Source organism: Neolamprologus brichardi, chromosome 12 (assembly GCF_056152115.1).
Source record: "Neolamprologus brichardi isolate AB-2024 chromosome 12, ASM5615211v1, whole genome shotgun sequence".
Lineage (NCBI taxonomy): Eukaryota > Metazoa > Chordata > Actinopteri > Cichliformes > Cichlidae > Neolamprologus > Neolamprologus brichardi.
The window spans coordinates 5,473,332-5,491,888 of record NC_142115.1 but is presented as its reverse complement, the minus strand read 5'-3'; the positions used below and the strand labels follow the sequence as shown (position 1 = coordinate 5,491,888).

Below are 18,557 nucleotides of genomic sequence, written 5' to 3'. Positions count from 1 at the left end.
CAGAATCCAGAAATACCAGGCAGTGAAGCGTGCTGCTTTTAAACGACCCTCCCGGTAATCACAGTGTAGTAAATAGATATTAAACGTATGGTCTAAAACTGATTTGTTGACACATCTCCACTGTTTCCATGGTGAGGCACAAATTGATGCACATGTACGAGGGTTCCTTCAGTGAAATCCATCAATTAGTGCCGTGACTCAGGAAATGCATTTCATTTAATGGTGAGGTCGGGGGTTTGGGAGCTCTTCAAAAAATTTTTTTTCCCCAACACATTTTCAGACATCCAAGTGGGACTCAAATTGGGTATTGACGTCTGACAGACACATTAAATTATACTTTTACTTGATATCTCACGAATATCTTTAATTTCCATGCTCATTCACCGGAATGAAACTACCCCCTCCACCCGTTTTTTAATTCCACTCTCAAACTGAGGCACTGACAGACAGGCATCTAACTGTGATCAATCGAAGGAGCTTGGAAAGAAAAGCGTCTGGACTTCTTTAAGTTTCCTTGAAGATGAGAAGCTTCTTCAGTTCTAAGCAATTTTAAGCCCTGTGGGAGTGTCCCCAAAAGGGTCCTGCACCCCCTATTGATCCTCTACCTAATCACATGATCCAAGGTGTGAAAACGGCTACGTCTACACTAATCCGGATCAATTGCAGCGTTTTCGTTTAAAAACGCTCCACACTATCGTTTTCAAGCGTTTCCGACCAGTTGTTCATCCACACTGGAACCATCGAAAACCCCACGTTCCTGTATTACGCATGAGTGAAATGTAAGACAATTCAACCTGTGTCATTTCTGTCTGCTGTTTATTTACTTTCCGGCTCTTTGGAAAATGGCTGAGTTTTTTAATCGGCCACACAATGAGGAGTTGTTGCTGCGAGTAACACAAAAGTACAAAGTTGCAAAAGTGCTATCTGGAGCATGTACAAACTGATATTAATCTTTAATAGGGCTGTCAAAATTGAGAGCAAACAAAACAACTGCTGTATAATGCCCTCCGCTGTCTTTGTTTAATTGGTCACATGACTGCATCATATGACTAGAATACGTCATCGTTTTCAAAAAGGCTCCGGGTGTCGCGGTCCACACTGTGACGCGAAAACGGCGTTTTCAAATGTATCTGCTGTGGAGAGGTTTTTCAAAACGCTGCATTTTCTTTGACCAAAAACGCCGTCTCAGTGTGGACGGAAGGCCAAAACGGAGAGAAAAACATGCGTTTCCAAACGAAAACGTATTAGTGTGGACATGGCCACATTTTGGGTGAACCCGCTGTGAAACCTGGCCCCACCCTATGATGTGATTTACTGAGGTCAAATGACCCAGGGTGCGAGTGGGCGTTAAGGCGCCAGAGAAGGGATCTCAAAACTGGATTATAGACGGCAGACAGTTGGTGTTGTAAGCCCCGCCCTCTGTTCAAAGATGGTCGTTCACAGTGGACATAGATGGCTTCTTTCACTCCTCTTTCAAACCATCTGTCGTCTCTGTCCAAAATGTGAGCATCAGCATCCTCAAAAGAGTGACCTTTGACCTTTAGATGCAGAGCAAGTTTGAGCAAGTCAGAAAAGTAGCAAAGTCCGAATTTACAGCTATTGCTATTTAGCTTTAAACGCTCTCTCCATTTTTTCTTTGTAATGTGTGTTTTGTTTTCTGAAAGGCCGAGTTCATGAAGTCATGTGATGCGATGTCCTCTTCCATTTCAGAACAGTGCTCCTCCTGTTAATGTGTGACAGAGCTGCGGGTTTATAAGGTCAACGTCACAACCAAAGGACAGCGCCGATGTCTTAGCGAGTTAAAACGCAGCCCTATTCAGTCACATTATGGCTTGAGCTCCCGAGTCATCATTTACATAATGTCCAATTATCTTAATGTTATCTCTATCAAAGCCAGGGGGCTTTAAGGAAACCCCAGCAAGTCACACACAGAAAGAAAGAGGGGATTAGGCTCTTTTTTTTTCTTTTCAAGCAGCAGAAGGAACTCCGAGCAAGAAACAAAGCTGGAAGTTCAAAGCCGGTTCAGTTTGCGATATGATATCTTACCGAAGAGCACAAAAGACTCACATCAAAGGGCGCTGCCTGGAGACAGAGAACGTTTCCAACTTTCCTTTCTGAGGACAACCTTCCGCCCTCGCTCCAGTTTCTTTGTTGATTAGTAGCTCATTAACACGCTGCCGTGATGCCCAACAAACAGCCGTCTTTACTCCGCTAATAATGCTGGAGTAACTTCTCACAGCTGAATCATGACTGTCAACACCCTTTTAATTAACAGTTTGTAGTTTAATTATTGCGCTCAAAATGACTTTATTTTCATCCCACTGTGTTCGAAATGAACAGCAGCGAGTGGACAACAGCACGGTGTGTGTTCACGAGACATCCGATTTACTCAGGGTGGATTTCTGCTCCTATAAAATAAAGCAGTTGCTAAAACAAGATATATAAATACTTTGATTGGACCGATCACTTTGGAGTCATGCATGATTTTAAAGACCTTTGTCTTGCCGTGAAAATGAATGCTCGACAAGCTGATGTAATATGTTTGGAAAATGCACCCACCGTCGTTCAAAGCTAAATTAAAACCACGAGACGTTTAATCTCTAATAAAAGCAGTAAAACCTTTTCAGGGACACTCAACTCGTATTCTCTCAAAATAACTCACATTAATGTCAGCTGAAGGCCTCATTACGCAGGAAATACCTAATCACGCAAAGTAGATAATTAGAGCCATCCTGTCAGAGTGACCATTGGTTTGAGTAAGAGGCTGACAGGTTGGCAGATGGCAACTGATAGCATATGTGGCAATTAACTTACATCTATTTGGGTTTTAGTCTGAAACAAAGTGATGTCTGCGGTCTCTTTTGCACCGCTGTCGTTCCGACTTACCACTGAGCGTGGAAGATGCCGTAGAAGGTGGTCCCCCGCCAGTCCTGCCCCGGCAGGGTGAAGACGGCTCTCAGGTTGTTGAAATAGACGTGACGCTCTGGGAGGGAGCACTCCAGCCGGGCTTTCTGGAAGGTGGTCCACTTCTTCTGCAGGGTCCTGGTTCCACCCAGATCGCCCTGAGAGAGAGCACAAATCAAATCTTATTTATGACTAACGATTATTATTTTAGGAATTTTTTAATGCTTATTTTTTATACCCACCGTTTGCATTCAGTAACAGTTTAATATAAAGATAAATATGACTTATAAATATAAACGAATAAAAGCAAGGTTTGGGACCAGTGGACGGATTTCATATTCGTTTTCTGAAGCAAGAAACATTTAATCTCGTTTTGAGATGACTAAGCACTGCAGTCACTTTGTGACAGCATGCTTGCTTTGCCTAGTTCAGATCCAGCTGATGTGATGTGGAAACTTCAGTGCACGTACACCGACAGTGGCTTTTCTTCTCGTAATAGAAATTCAAAGATTCTCTGAAAATGATCAAATTAAAAGACCCGATCTGACCTGATCCGATGAAAGAGAGTACTTTATTTTGGATGGTCTTAAAACATGTTCAGAGAGAATTTTTCAGTTTCCACTTGATATTTAATCAAGTAGCTGATTAAAACCAAAGAGTTGTTTTTTTTTTTTAACTGTTTGAAATAAAAAATAGATTTTTTTTTGTGATTCATATTTTATTGTACTTTTAGAACTCTACAGTCCACTGCAGAGACAGATTACATCACATAAAAAAAACATCAGCATAGCAGCAGAACAGTAGAGAATACCAAACCAAAATGAGGGGGGCAAACAAAGCAAGAGGTAAACAAAAACAAGAAAAAAACAACAACAACAAAAAACAAACAAACAAACAAACAAAAAAGAAACCAAAACAGCCAGCCTTTGACTATGTGGGTCTTACTGCATGCCACACTCTGACATCCCTGAGAGTGCTTTGTCAGAATTCCAATGTCTATCCCAGTCTAAGTTCTAGTCTGTTCGCTTTATTCTGGACAGATATGGATCCCACTTCAGATGGAAACTCTCCACTTTATTCAGGAGCCTGTATGAGAGTTGTTCTAGTGCAGCGAGTCTCCCTAGTTGAATATGCCATACAGAGACAGGTGGGGTGGAAGGAGCCTTCCACTGGGAGATAATGAGTTTACGCCCCAGCATCAATGCAGTCTGTACCCACTCAGCAGCCTGATGGGTCCCCCAAAACAAATAGTCTTGGTGAAAAAGGAATATCCCATCGTATGGTTGATTTGATAAAGTCACGTATCTCAGTCCAAAAGATTTGGGTTTTTTGAATTTTAGTTTTAAATACTAAACTTTACTTCTTTACTTTAGTATAGTACTCCCTGTATGTATGCACGTTCTCTGATGGCTCCAGCAGCTTATCAAGAAATGACTCCTATTGATAGTTATTAAGCGATTGTACATGATAATTAATAGAGGTGGGAATCACCATACATCCCACGATACGATATTATCACAATACTTAACGCACGATATGATATTATTGCAATTTTTAAAAATATTTTGCGATATTCAGATTCTGTACATAAAGGTAAACTTTATCAATATTCATTTTATCTAATATCAAAGTCTCACACTCAGTCTTTCTCTCATTTCAGTTTTATTGTTGACAAACTGAACGGTTTGTATTACAGTCTAGTCCAACTTAACTGAATCAACCATCTGGTACAATTATAGCTATTCTGAACTATGCAATTATGAAAACTATGCAGCCCATTCAGCAACTGAAGAATTTGAAAGTAAATTGAAACAAAATATAATTTTACATTAAATAAAAAAAGTTTTAAACTTAATTAAAATAAAACATGTTTATTGCTGCCAAAAAAAAAGTTAAATGCATTTGGACAGTGAAGGAATGTCAGGATTCTTGCTCAGAAAAGACTCTGAAGTCAGAGCATGTTCCAGTCCACAAAAACTTTTTTGTAACAAAATATCAATTTCTGCTGTATCGATACATTATTAGCAAACAAAATATCACGATACTACACAGTATCGATTTTTTCCCCCACCCCTAATAATTAATAACAAGTCTGCAGAAGCAGGATGTACTGTGGAAATACTGTGGGATGATTACTGTGTCTATTTAACGATCTTAACAGAGGATACCAACACAGCAGCCCTCTGCTTTCTTATCCGGGTAAAAGCCCCACAGTCACATGCTGAATGTAGAAGTATCGCCATGGTTACCAAATGGTGCCCACTGTTACACACACAACACTGAATACGTTTTAGTTCTTAGACACACCAAAACTCAAGGATCTACCCTGACAAAGTATTGTGTGGCTGGCCTCTCTCTCTCCTTCCTCTTAGGCTGCCACGAATTCTGCATTTCATTGGCCTCGCCTTCACCCCACGAAAGCCAAATATCATCCGAGTAAATACACTGTAATTACTCTGAATATACATACGAAAATTTCTTCGCATCAGTTGGCTGACTGAGCTTCTGTCATGTTGAAAAAAGGATCTGAAAGAGCTTTTATAGCCTGAGATGTTCAGGTCTACCCGAGAAAATTGAAGATAAAGGCACTAACAATATTAACTTTTACAATAAAAATGGAATCTATATTGACAAGCGGTCTATTTCTGTATTGCTCTGTGGGCACAAAACAGACGCATTTGCCTCATTCCTCTCATTTTTATTGTCCTCAGTGATTGCAGATGTGGAAAAAAAAAAAAGAAAACACAGAAAATGCTCATTTTATAGCAATGAGACATAGATATTGTGCTCCTGCTGTAATAGGGGTATAAGCAGAATGTGCTGAATTATTCATTGCTGTAGTACACATCATGTAACAGCATCTGTTTCTAATTTCATTCAGAGAGCTTTATTGTTCATCCTCGCAGACATTAAAGGGCGCTTCCCATAAACCAGAGCATATATTCAACACTAAATTACATACATCTCCATCGACTATTAGCAATCTGTCTCCAGCTTTTATAGTTTGCCTGGTTTAAAAGATGCTAAGATTACATGGCAGCATAAGTAAGTGTAACGTGACACTCTACTTCTGTAACGGTAACTGAACGTCTCAACTCTCGCCGACTCGCCTCATAGCAGAAATCACCTGTGTCTGTGTCTGGCCATAATCACTGTGGTGTATCAAACCTAATCAGTTGTCCTAATGAGGCCATTCATTAAGCAAATGAATGCATTAATTACCAAATACATCTATGTCAGTGCAACTGTCTCCGTGTAGCACATTGTTAGTAAACTGGCAGTGAGCTGAAGTTCTGTTGCTCTTGTTACAAAAACACGCGACAGCTGGCTTTGTGCAGACGTTGTGGGTTTTTTCCAGTATTTTTATAGCAGAACATGTTTATATGATCATGAAAACTTCAAATGCACATGAACAGAGCAATGCTGTTTAATTCAAACGTGTATGCTTGGGAGGTTTGGCATTGACTAACTGTGCTCTTGATGCTTGAGCTGGAGGTTTTATCATTGCTACTGAGCTTTTAAGCCTCTAAAGAAAAAGTTCATTTAAGTAAACAGATGTGGTTCCCACATTATCTCTCTACCCATTTGTGTGCGCTCAGTTTTGTGTTGTGAAAGCAGTTCTAGAAGATAAACAGATATGTGAACAAACTGCAAAATCTGGGCACTTGTGATCTTCATACGGCATCCACTCTGGTTTTTTAGTCACTACAAAGGCAAAGCTCTGACTCACTTCTTCTTTTATAATGTTTAGGTCTTGTGATGCAGACACAGCGCCATCGGGATGAAAGCATATAAAAAAAAACAGGCAGCCAAAAACTTATTCTCCAGATACTCTATTATCTATACCTTGGTAGTACTTGGTTGGAGCCCCTTCTGCACTCAGACCTGCACTAACTCTTCAACGACAAGAGACTGGAAACATTCTTTGTTGACACGACAGCATCACACAGTTGCTGCAAAGTTTTCGGCTGCACATCCATGATGAGAATCTCCACCACATCCCAAAGGTGCTCTGTTGGAGGCCATTTGAATTTTGAGACACTGTGGTCGTAAAGGGATTGACATGCTCGGACCACCCGGTCTCGCTGCAGCAACCACGCCATGCTTAGAGTTACCTAAATCATCCTTCTTCTCCATTCTGATGCTCAAATTGAACTTCAGCAGGTCGTCTCAGCCGTGCCAACATGCCTGAATGCGCTGAATTGCTCCAATGTGACTAGCTGACTAGATAATTGTCATTAATGAGCAGTTGCACATATATACCCGAGAAAGTGGTCTATTTGAGTCACTAATTCTGTGACACTGTGACAAGAAATTCTTCATTATCAAAGCAAAGACAAGCGCTAATTAGCTAATGTTAGCAATATATCTAACACTGATCCATGCGCTGTTACCTTCAGGCTCATTGTAGTTTGTGAGTATAGTCCTTGGTAAAGGGAACTAATGACAAAATCAATGTGAACAGGTTTTATTACATAAATTGAATCATAATTAATTATCAGTTTAAATGCTGCACCAATGACAACATGAGCTGCTGTGGAGTCATTGATGAGATTTGACCACTACTCTTTATTAGACTAGGTTGGGTTAAGGGTATTGTGGAGGTATAAATCTTTCATCACTGCTTTGCTAGGAGGAGTGGCGAGTTGCTAATGCATCTGAGTGAACAACCAGGAGAGACTTACTTTCCAATTTGTACCTATAATGAAAACTCTGCATAGTCGATGTATTTACTCTATATGCTGTTTATCATTTCAATCAATTCTGTTGGTTGCTTCCTTATATGGGCGCCTCCAGCTGAAGCCTGTAACTGTTAGCAAGTGCTGCCTCACATTATTAAGTGCTCAGAAACAGCTGCCAAAACAGCTGGAGAAAATGGAAAACAGCTGATTTCCAGTCAAGTGTGCATGAAACTACAATTCTGCAGTCAAATCCGTCCCTGTGCACTTACAGATTGATTACTGTTTGAATGAGTTTGTGTTTTTCCCAATTAATAAACGCCCACAGGTACCAGGTTAAGGCGCTGCTAGGAGACTCTTAATTGAATCGGTTCTGGGATCAGTTTGGATTATCCGCTGCGTCGGGCGTTACCTTGCAGACGCGAGCCACCCTGGCCACGTTGGGCTTGGTGTCGCAATCCAGCTCCATGGCTCGCTCGGTAAAGAAGAAGTAGATCTTGTCGTCGTCGCCCTCTTTACTGCCGCTGCTCTCCCTCACCAGGGCTGAGCCCACAAAGTCAGGCTCTGCACATGCAACGCACACAATCAGAATCAGATATTTACATGGAAACACGGAGACAGCCTCGCCCTGCAGGACTGAATCACAACAAAAACAGGTGTAAGCACAAAAGCTTGACACCTCTATTTCATTCCCTGACACCCTTTCTCACCTCTTTGTCTATTTTCTGTCATCGCTCTTCTTCTTCTCAGCCATTTTTACTCTCTGTGTCTCTACCTTTTTGTTAATGGTCCATTTTCTGTGCGCGGCTGTGTGTGTGTGTGTGTTTGCGTGCATGCATGCGTGCGTTTTTACTTCCTCTAGACACCGTTCTGTTTCTCAGATTGTACTCCTCATTAGGTTCTGAATGTGCAACGGCAGATACAGACAGTTTTGGACTCGAGCTGCTGGAGGCTTTAAATTCTACAATTTTTATGCAAACGTGTATTTTTTTTAAATTGCAAGGACACCGTGGTTCCCCAGATGGACTGATGTTTTCAGTATTAAAGCCTCTGAAGCCGCCTTCTAAATCATCACAGTACACTACAACTCTCAGCTGAAACCCAGGCCAATTAAATGCTTTTAGGCTGGTCAGAATTGCTTAAATTAAGATGAGGCTTGCTTCCTTGCAGGTCTGCTTTTTAATAAAAGCTCTGTATTAGCATGAATAATGAATGGACATATCAGTCCAAAGCCCTGCCTCAGCTGTATGTTCCTCTTCCCTCTCTCCCTCCTCCGTTCCCCTCATCAGTCGCTCAATCTTTTCATCAGCAATCCTCATATCTGTCCTTCCATCACATATTTTTTCCTGCTGTGATTTCATCCTCTCTTCTTCAATTCTGTCCAAGTGCCTGGCTCCTCTCCCCTCACTCAGCTCCCCCCTCAAGAGATAACGTCCTTCGCTGCAGCCCAGGCGCGGTCTTCATTTCCTGCAACTCAGATCTCTTTCTCTTGTTCTTTTGCATGTTTCCTGCTCTTTTTTTTTTTATTTATGAAACTCTGTTAAAAGGAAGTAAATGTTATCTCCCTCTATTGTGATTTTTAAAAAATGGAATACAAGTTTAATTCGTCAGTAATGTTGTAACTTGGGGGGAAAAAGACTGAATATTATAGTTTAATTCAAACAAAAGTATGCACGACTTGACATTTTTCTTCATCTTTCTTCTGAACACAGCAGCTGGGATTGATTCACACAGGATGATAAGTGGGTTTCTTACACATATATAAATATCTACCTACAAGACCAACAGACTAACAGTGTGCAGAAACCTGTTGTGTAGTTCATCTTTATTGTGTTTTATATTTGGCCTCATTTGTTCCACATTTTTATTTACAGCCTTAATTTGCAGATTATGGTTTGACTTTTAACAGAAAATTTAATATTTTCTGGTATATTAGAATTTATTTAGAATTTGCTAAATATCTGAAGCATCGTTCAGCAGCCGGATCCATGTGAGAATCTCCCAGGACAAAAGATGGAAACTTTTGCCTGTCTTTCCTCTTCAGTTGTGAGCTCATAATTACTTTCCTCTTAGCCTTATGTGTTCATTAAAAAAAGAATCTCTTACCATTGAGCCAAGTAGGCAAGTATTCGCTCTTCATGCTGTAATGCTGTTGGCCCAGGTTTCTCAGAATGACTGGCTCTGTACCCAGGAATTTGTTGAGTGTTGCCGAGTACAGCTCCTTATCTGTACCAACAAAATGCAAGCTTTAGTTTCATTCTTTTTTAGTGACTATTGTACCGGCTTACAATGGGAGAGGGTCAGTGGTACAGCTGGGAAACACAAATGCAGGACGGTGAATGGGCGCCTGTAGGTTCACTGAAGCTGTCCGCAGTGAAGGGAATGCAGCGTGCAAGTTAAACTGGACTTTTGGACTCTCAGAGCAACAGTATGGCGAGAAAACAGATGGGAAATTCTGCATGAGCAGTTTGTTGAGATTTGATGGACATTTAATGCTTCTTTTAGAGCTGTAAAAACTGCGGGGCTGTTCCCTTCAGTATACAAACTGCTGAGATGGAACAACAGAAGCTGACTGTGTGTTTTTGTTGATAATAGAAGTCAATGAATTTCCACCTAGGGATTTGTCTTGCTTTTTGGGATAAAGTGATTCCTTAACAATCCTAAATCCGTTCAGAAAGATCCAAAAACTTTTACTACTATTACTCACACATGAATATATACATGGCTATACTTACCCACTATGAGGCCAGTGTGCCCCTTGGCGGGATCATACGGGCATTTTCCCTTCCCATCTTCCAGGGCTGCAGCGTTGAGGGTAAAAGAATCTGCATTCTGCAAACGTGCAAAGATTCACACACACATAATGAGGATCATCAGTACGTATTGACCTACATTGCACAGCTGCAAGGTCTGTCTGTCCGTTGCAAGGACCAGATCTTCACAGCTCGCCATGTTGTCTTGTTGCATCAGTGTCACACGATATGCGTGCACGTATACGCGCACGGGCCTTCACACGTTGGGCTAAACTTTGCCTGAGATGCTTATTTTCCATTCCATTTATTTTTATTTTGTCACACAGTGGTCTTTGCCTCAGGTCAGGTGGCAGAAATCTCAAGTAGACACCTGTCAGCACAGGCTCGCTGTGACTTGCTATCTAGGGAGCTACACGTGTACTTACCACGTAAGTGCATTTGGGCTGGAAGGCGTAGGTGCCGCAGGTGTAGAGGAGCGTGTGGTTGTAGCTCTGGAGGAAACGGATGTAGTTGAAACACTCGGTCTGTGAGAGAGTGACGAGGAGTTATTTGAAAGGCAATCAGAGCAGTTTTATCCTCGGCTAAGGGGAGAAACCTATTCCACCACAAAGACTTTCAGAATACTTAACACAGCCTCTGAAATTTAGCTTTACTCCAAATTCTTCTGGATCCTCACCAACCTTGAAAATGCTTCCAGATAAGATTCATGTATTAAGAAGGTGCGAAATCGGCCTACATTTACTTTGATGATTTACTTTGATATCAGTCAATATAAACGTGACAGTCCAGTGCCCAATTTAGGATACACTCAAGGTGGTGAAACAACAGAATCATTAAAGTAAATGAGAAAGATATGTGTCTAAATATCAGAATCATTCATGGGAAGTGCCCGTTATTGTCTGCACTGTGACGAAGAATAAAGCTCTTTGAATGGAAATGGAAACAGACGCTCAGACATGAGTCATTCTACTGTAGTAAATAAATCAGTACACCAAGTTTATCTTGCCCTCCAACGAGCTTCAAAACAATATCTCTGTCTCGAGGCAGTAATATGAGCAATGGGATGTTTTTAAATTTAGGTTTTCAGCTCAATGCGGTCGCTGATGTAGCATGAGATGTGTCTGGCAGATAGTCCTCCATCAAACTACAATGCTACATAAAAAGAAAACCAATTAAATGTAACAACGGGCATTTTTAAATGCCATATGGTGATTCCTATGTAGTAAGTAAATTAACACATGAAAGCACTGTGAGATATTTTTATAGTAGATAGTAGATCAGCAGAATAAAAGATGAAGAACAAAATGAATGTTTACAACTCTCCCCATCACTGCCCAGCATACTATAGAAAGAGGAGTTTTCGATCTTCAGAAGGTAAAGTTTGAGTATGCATTAGGTTCTAATGAATATTTAAAATCGCTTGAGTCTTTTTAAATCTCCAGTTGCACTAATTTCTAAGCATATAAAAATATCTTCTTTTTTTTTTTTTACTTCAGTTGGAGGCCGTTTTAGTTAAAGAAGTGCTACTGCTGCTGCTATTGCACTCCAGTGAACTATTACGCCCTTACTCCTTTAAACCCCATCAAAAGTTATGACTGATCAAGAGAAGCTTTAGCTTTATTTCAAAAAGCGCTGTGTGCTTCTATAAAATATTTAACATGACTTCTTGCAGATCGTGCTTCCTAAGCAGTGAGAGGTTTTTGCTGAGACTAAAGTGCAGAGCTAGCAGGGACCAATTTACACAGTTTACAAATGTACCATAACTGGCGGTGAGAACTGGAGGATGCTGAATTTTAATATTATTACAGTGCTGAATATAATTGTAACAAAATTTTAAAAACCAAAAGACCTATTGAGGTTTGTTTGGGATTACTGCGCTACATCTTTTATATGTCATATCAAGTAAAAATACATGTATTAAAAATAGCTTTTTGTTAAGAAATAGGTAAGAAGACAACGCTATCATGGAAAACCTTGGGGACTTAAGAAGCAAATAAAAAAGAAGTAATAAAAAACTGCAGTTCCTTTAGTGGCTACTTGAAAGTTTCTCCATAGCTCCAAGGTTGCCCAGTTTTATAACAAATGGAAAAATACTTACAATCTGTCAGTTTGGTACAAAAATTGATGCTCTTTTTAAGTAATTCCCTCTGCATAACAACTGTACATAGTATTGTTTTTTAATACACCTTTTTAAGTTGTATAAAAGCCTTAAATGTTTATATTTTAAGGTGTCTGGACAGTTTTACAGACAGGTGGATGCTGACAAAGGTGGCTTTTTTGTGTGCTAGGCTATTAGGCACTAGCTGGGATCTGCGCAGTCCAATTATAGAGTTGATGAATTTACCTTGCTAGCACTCCACCCTCTTGAAAACAACAACAAGAACAACAAAAATTGCTTTACAGTGGTTTGCAGTCTGTCTGTCTTCATCATTATAAAGGTATGGCCAGCCAGAGGTGAGCTTAGCTTGTCGTATTTATAGCCTGGAAACAACCTGTTAGCTCCTCCACAGCTAGCTAGCCAACACGCTAGCTGTTTGTTGCCTACTTAATTCATATGGAATAAACCACAGACATGTTATATACTGGGTTGTTTAGTAACATAAGAAATAACCCATGTAAAATCACAGTTACACAATAGTAGATAGCATCATGTCAGCTGTTTCCCTCCACTTCCTCTGTTAGTGTTAGGCAAAGCTAAACAGCTGCTGTTTACATGTACTGTAACTTTCCCACACAGATACAGGATTACTGTTAATCTTTTTATTCAACCTTTGACAAAAAACAAAATGTGTTTTATTTACTTGTGTTTGTTATAACATAATTGTGGGTTATATAAAAGCAGGTTGCCTTGCAGTGCAACCAATTTTTCATAATATTCCATCATTGTTGGAGAAAGACTTCAGTATCTCTTTTATTGCTTAACGTAAAACACACACACTGAACCACCTTAAAAGTTGCTGACCCTGTCTGGAAGATGCACTTTCTCTGTGTGCTAATGTAATGACTGGAAGCTTTCCAGTCTGAAATCCCAGACCGGTTTGATAAACTGTAATTGAGTGAGTAGAGGAGTGAGTAATGTTTTCATGCTCTTAGAAATGATTGTCTTAGAAACTACTGCTGCGCTGCCCTTGAGCAAGGCAGGTAACCCCAACAGCCATGTCAACTGAGTTCTACATTACCTGGTTGTTTTTGCCCTTGGCAACACATTCCCTCTTGTTGTCCTGCGGAGCTGGCCAGTCAATCTGGAGAAAGGAAAGAAACAGATGGAATGATGTTATTTGCCTTTTTGCCCACAAGTAATATAGCTGTAAGTGTGCTGTCTATCTGTATGTAATATACTGTGTACATACTGCATGTTGTAAATAGGGAAAGAAATTGCCTCATTTGTCTCTAATAAGGTGCACACCGAGACACAGTACCGCAAAAAACAGTCCTTTCCTTTTTTTTGCCATTTTGTCTAACTCAGCCACTGGGCTCTGTATCCTTAACCACTAGCTGCAGTAACTATAGCAACAACCACCATCTCACAAAAGCAGTATATTTGACAAATACAGTATAGTTCAAAATGTAAAGATCTCAAAGATGATCTCTACCAAGAATTAATGAGAGTAGATGCACTTGGATGCTAAGAAAGGCCTAGTTCAGAAAGATGTATTACACTAGTTCTGAGCTAAAGATACAGTAAAGTTAATGAAAACAATCCACCAACTGAGCTGCCCAGGCGGTGCAGACAAAAGCCACGGGGTTCTTTCCCTGGCAGTCGTGTTTCTGCCCGATCAAACACGCGATTTGTGTTAGGTAGGAAGCCGTGAGGTCCTTACTGTAGAACAATTCTCTGATGATTGTAGCATTGTTTAAAGGATCAAAGACAGACGGAAAACGGTTCAAATTTAATGCACTTGTACAAAGTACCTGTGTAGCTGTGGGCTTTTATCCTCCAAAAGGTAAATTTTTTTTGGTAAAAATGTAGGGGGAAAGCAAATAAAAAAAGGAAACATGCACATTCTTTCACACTTTATACGTCCATACTTCCTGTTTAACAAATAAATGTCGGTAATTATTTACAGTAGCTCCTTTTTTGAAACTGTAACACGTGGCTGAACTTTGCTTTGTGGACACAAATCCAGAGTATGAACTCTGTCTACTAAGAGGTTTCCACACCATTAAAAATAATTATACCAGTCATTACAGGCAGAGAGCAGCAGCATATTCAAAATTAAACTGATTTACTCGACTGGATTTGAACCAACAGCAGTCAAACTGGGTTTTTGCCATATAACACACGTATAGATAGACTGCTGTTTAAAAATAGTGGCTTTTAATTGTAAAAAAAGTGTGTTTCTTTATTGGTTTCACAAATGTACTTTGGTGTTAGTAGCCCTTATTGAATATTCTGTGTTCACTAGGCACATGATAGAGCTCCAGTGGTCAAGGTTTAATAAATGAATAATCATCAAGATCAGTGACTATGAAATATCACCTGTAGGATCTGCAGCTTAAATAAAGAAAGACCAACTAAAATGAACCACCTCCAGCAGCTTAGTGTTGCTTCCTATCCAGTCCTCATTAGTCACCAGTCAACCCAGGATTTTTTTGCAATTCCCCACACATTAAATATTAGAATAACTATAAATTCAGATGGTAGCTACCCTCAGCACCAATACTTAATGGCTTATAAAGACAAACCCTATCTAAATCACGTTAATGCACTGCCTTAATGATGTGCAGCAGCTTTTAAAACCCTGTCCAGAATTGGCATTAACATGCATCTTGGGAGATCTGATCAAAGCAGACAGCTCCAAGCACACCAGTTCACACCTGGCATTAGAATGCATCTCCACATGTGTCTTGAGTGGCCACTTTTGATTGGATTTCATTTCCCCACTCTATATGCAAATAAATGTAGAACTTACATCATTTCAGTCTGCAAAGACCAAATACTCGTGTCCTGCATGGGTCAAATTTTCCAAACCTGTCCTCCCCCGCAACTGCATAGCACATTACTGGAACTGACCTGTTACCTCCATTTAAGATGCGGGCCCACACCGACGTGCTATTATAAGTCCTACAACCTGTGTCGGTGACTATGCACGGGGGCTACACAATCATTCCCTTCAAAGCGTTTTATTTTGCCTTGCACAGCTGGCCGGCAGCCTTATGCAAAATGAATGTCTAATAATATCCTAAAATATGAATTGGTTTATTTAAAACTATGATATAGCTTCAAGAGAGTCATTTAAAAAAATGGACAACTAAAGATTTGGTTGAATAGCTGCATACAAACGGCGATATTTGGATTTAAGGTCAGTTAATAACTGTCATTAACTATAACAGCCTTACTGACTATAACAAAAACATGTAAATCGGTGATGTCCAGCAAAAACATGACCAGCTGTGAACTGAGCGGTGGAAGGATGTGATGTTTCATAATTGAAAATAATAAAAAAAATCTGGCAGTTGATTTGGGTGCTTTTAATGATCTGTTATCAGTAAAGTCATCTAGATGTTAATGCTGTGTTACAGCCATTATTTCTGCAGAAAACAAAACAGCTTTTGTTCCTATCCTGTGGCCCCTGCTTTTTTTCAATGTCAACAGTTTGAGTTGTGTAGGACCAACCTTCAGTTTGGCCAGGACACATTCATGTAGACCAGCGTTCCCCAACCGTACCGGGGCGTGAAAGTTGAGGCTCGGGTGTCAAATTTATAGTTTACAGGATTTTTATCGGTTTTTAGCGTCATCATTTTTATTGTTATCTCAGTCTCCCTGGGTCTTTCCCCGTGTGTTATGAATGAATATTCTATTTTTCTGTACCAGTACTGGTTTTATTTTGTTGTATTTATCCACGACACCTTTAAGGCCAGACATAAACCGGTCCGTGGTGCAAAAAAACGTTGGGGATCGCTGATGTACACAGTGCAGAAAGAATTTGGCCACATGCCCTGAATGTGGTCTGAGAGGTGTGGTCTCATTGAATATTGGATGCACTGCTTAGGTTTGTCCATTCTGACTGTATCACATGGGTGCAAAAGACTGGCTAAATGACATGTGGAAGCACTTCATAATGATCTCAAGACATAATTCAAAAATAAAGACTGCTTTCTATTCAATTGAACAACGAGGTTTCCTTTCACATAGCCTTTGAAATTGTGCCAATTCAGTCAAAATCCTGGCAGTTTATCATAGACTATTTAATGACAGAGTACCTGCTCAGTTTTACAGTCCAAAACACACGCTAAATGAGCAGAGCCTTAGACAAGTTTATCAACTTAAAAAAAATGTTTCTTTAGAAAGATCCTTGAGTTTTTTTTTTACAGTGTGGTTATAATACGACAAAAAAAAACCCATTTATTTTTGGAAATAGCACTATTACAGGGCCACTTAGTTTCAGCATTTTGAAATGCTCTGGTAGTTATCGGCCATTACGTCAGCACAAATAACGCTACCGGTGCTTTGGCCATTAGCAAACCCACGAAAACAGAAGTGGTTCGCAAGTAACAGAAAAATATTGGTTAAACTATTTTGAGCAAAGGCGTGTGGATCTTCAAATGTCACATTACGTAACGTACCAATGGGATCAGGTATTCACAAATTAAGAGCAGTGTAATAAGTTTACTGTGTGGAAGTGGGCTCTAAATTGCCAGAACAAGGTGAACTGGTCCATAAATGGAACTGACTGAAATTCATGAAAGAAAATTATTCAATGAAATAATCCACAGTCATCACAGGAAAAGAAAATAACTAAATAATGCAGAAGAAAGCACTTCAAATACAGATGGGAGCTGCTTGTCTTGAGAAAGTCTAAATGCTGAGAAAAACATCCCTAGAAAATATCCAGGGAAGAAAGACAGACAGCAGCAAAGAAATAAAGAGAAGCAGTTAAAGCAAAGAAAGGAGGGGGTGAGAGAGTGATGGGCAGATGGTGACAGAGGGGCTGGACTATTCCCTCGTCCCTGTTCAGTTATTTTTCTGACTTGGCTTCTTCCGTCTACATTGCACACTGGGGGATGACAACAGGTGATCTTATCATTACTGTAAGACTCATAACCCTCACTCAAACAGCCTGCGGCTGAGCCAGGGTCTGTCAGTCTGCGGGTATGTGTGCGCATCCAATAATTGCTCATTACAGCAGTAAATCAGATAGCAATCCCCCAAACCGCTGCAGGCTGCTCACTACACCTTCATTGCATTGCTGTAATTGTATTGATCGCAATATGGACCAATTATTGAGGGAACAAAGCAAACCCAGATTGAGCCTTTGAGGGTTTAGCATCTCTCTGTGTGCAAGTGTTTGCGTGTCAGGTCAAGTCAAGGGTATTTATAGAGCGCTTTAAAGAAACAGGTTTACCCCAGAGTGCTTTGCAGAAAAACAAGATCCACAAATTAAAACGAGGATGGTAAAAAAAACAAGACTGAATGAGTGCATCATGAACTCTGAGGAACAGGACCAAAGCCTGGGCAAGGATGTGTGTGAGTGCCTGTCTACTCCCACAAATGCACAGTGGATATGTTTGTGCTGATAGAAGTGAAATATTGGAGGCAATAGCTGCACACATTATCATCTTAATATCTGGCAGCTTACTTACAGCATTGCTGTGTGCAAATTTCAAAATAAGACTAGTTGAATAACCTTGCAAAACAACTGTAAATCATGATTACAAAATATTTAGAGCTTTAATTTTATAAACACCATTTTTAAAATGTGCCAAGATGGCTCTTATTTATGACTGTACCAGTCTGAAGATATTTTATTGTATTTTTTAAGGCTTAACTCAACTGAGGGATCTATAGAGCTAAAATTCTTCTTTTTTTCTAGCTAGCTAGCTTAACTAAAATAACTGCTAGCTAAACACACATATCACCAGACTTTCAGCCAACATTAAAGCTAACTTTGTCATAAAACCATTTTTTATGACAAAGTTACCATTAATACACTTTTTGTTAACCACCTACTCTGTCCAATGTGAAGTGCAATGCTGTAGCATCAATAAACTTTGGTAAGGATAGCTATGCTACCTGATAAGCTAGCATTAGCAAAGCTAGCAAGAATCTTACAACTTTATAATCTATCATACTTTTATCTGTACAGCATTATGTTCAAGTTCCTGTTTGAATTAGGATCATGCTTTTTAAAATCTCCTTGTACTTATCTTGTATGCTTATGTTTTAGTATAAATTCGGTCTTTGGCTCTACATAGCGCTGAAAGATGCTAATATAATGAT

At 39.9% G+C, this 18,557-nt stretch overlaps 1 protein-coding gene across 2 annotated transcripts in view; it reads right to left on the bottom strand.

Moving 5' to 3' along the window:
• The window catches only part of sema4c (sema domain, immunoglobulin domain (Ig), transmembrane domain (TM) and short cytoplasmic domain, (semaphorin) 4C), a 113,011-nt gene that overhangs the window by 15,782 nt on the left and 78,672 nt on the right, over window positions 1–18,557 (bottom strand). For both annotated transcript variants that reach the window (XM_006797471.2, XM_006797472.2), the window contains 6 exons: window positions 13,516–13,578; window positions 10,762–10,860; window positions 10,319–10,415; window positions 9,690–9,809; window positions 7,996–8,147; window positions 2,887–3,062 (listed from right to left, as the gene is read on the bottom strand). In XM_006797471.2, coding sequence (XP_006797534.1) covers window positions 2,887–3,062; window positions 7,996–8,147; window positions 9,690–9,809; window positions 10,319–10,415; window positions 10,762–10,860; window positions 13,516–13,578 — 707 coding nt within the window. The remainder of the gene's footprint in view (window positions 1–2,886; window positions 3,063–7,995; window positions 8,148–9,689; window positions 9,810–10,318; window positions 10,416–10,761; window positions 10,861–13,515; window positions 13,579–18,557) is intronic.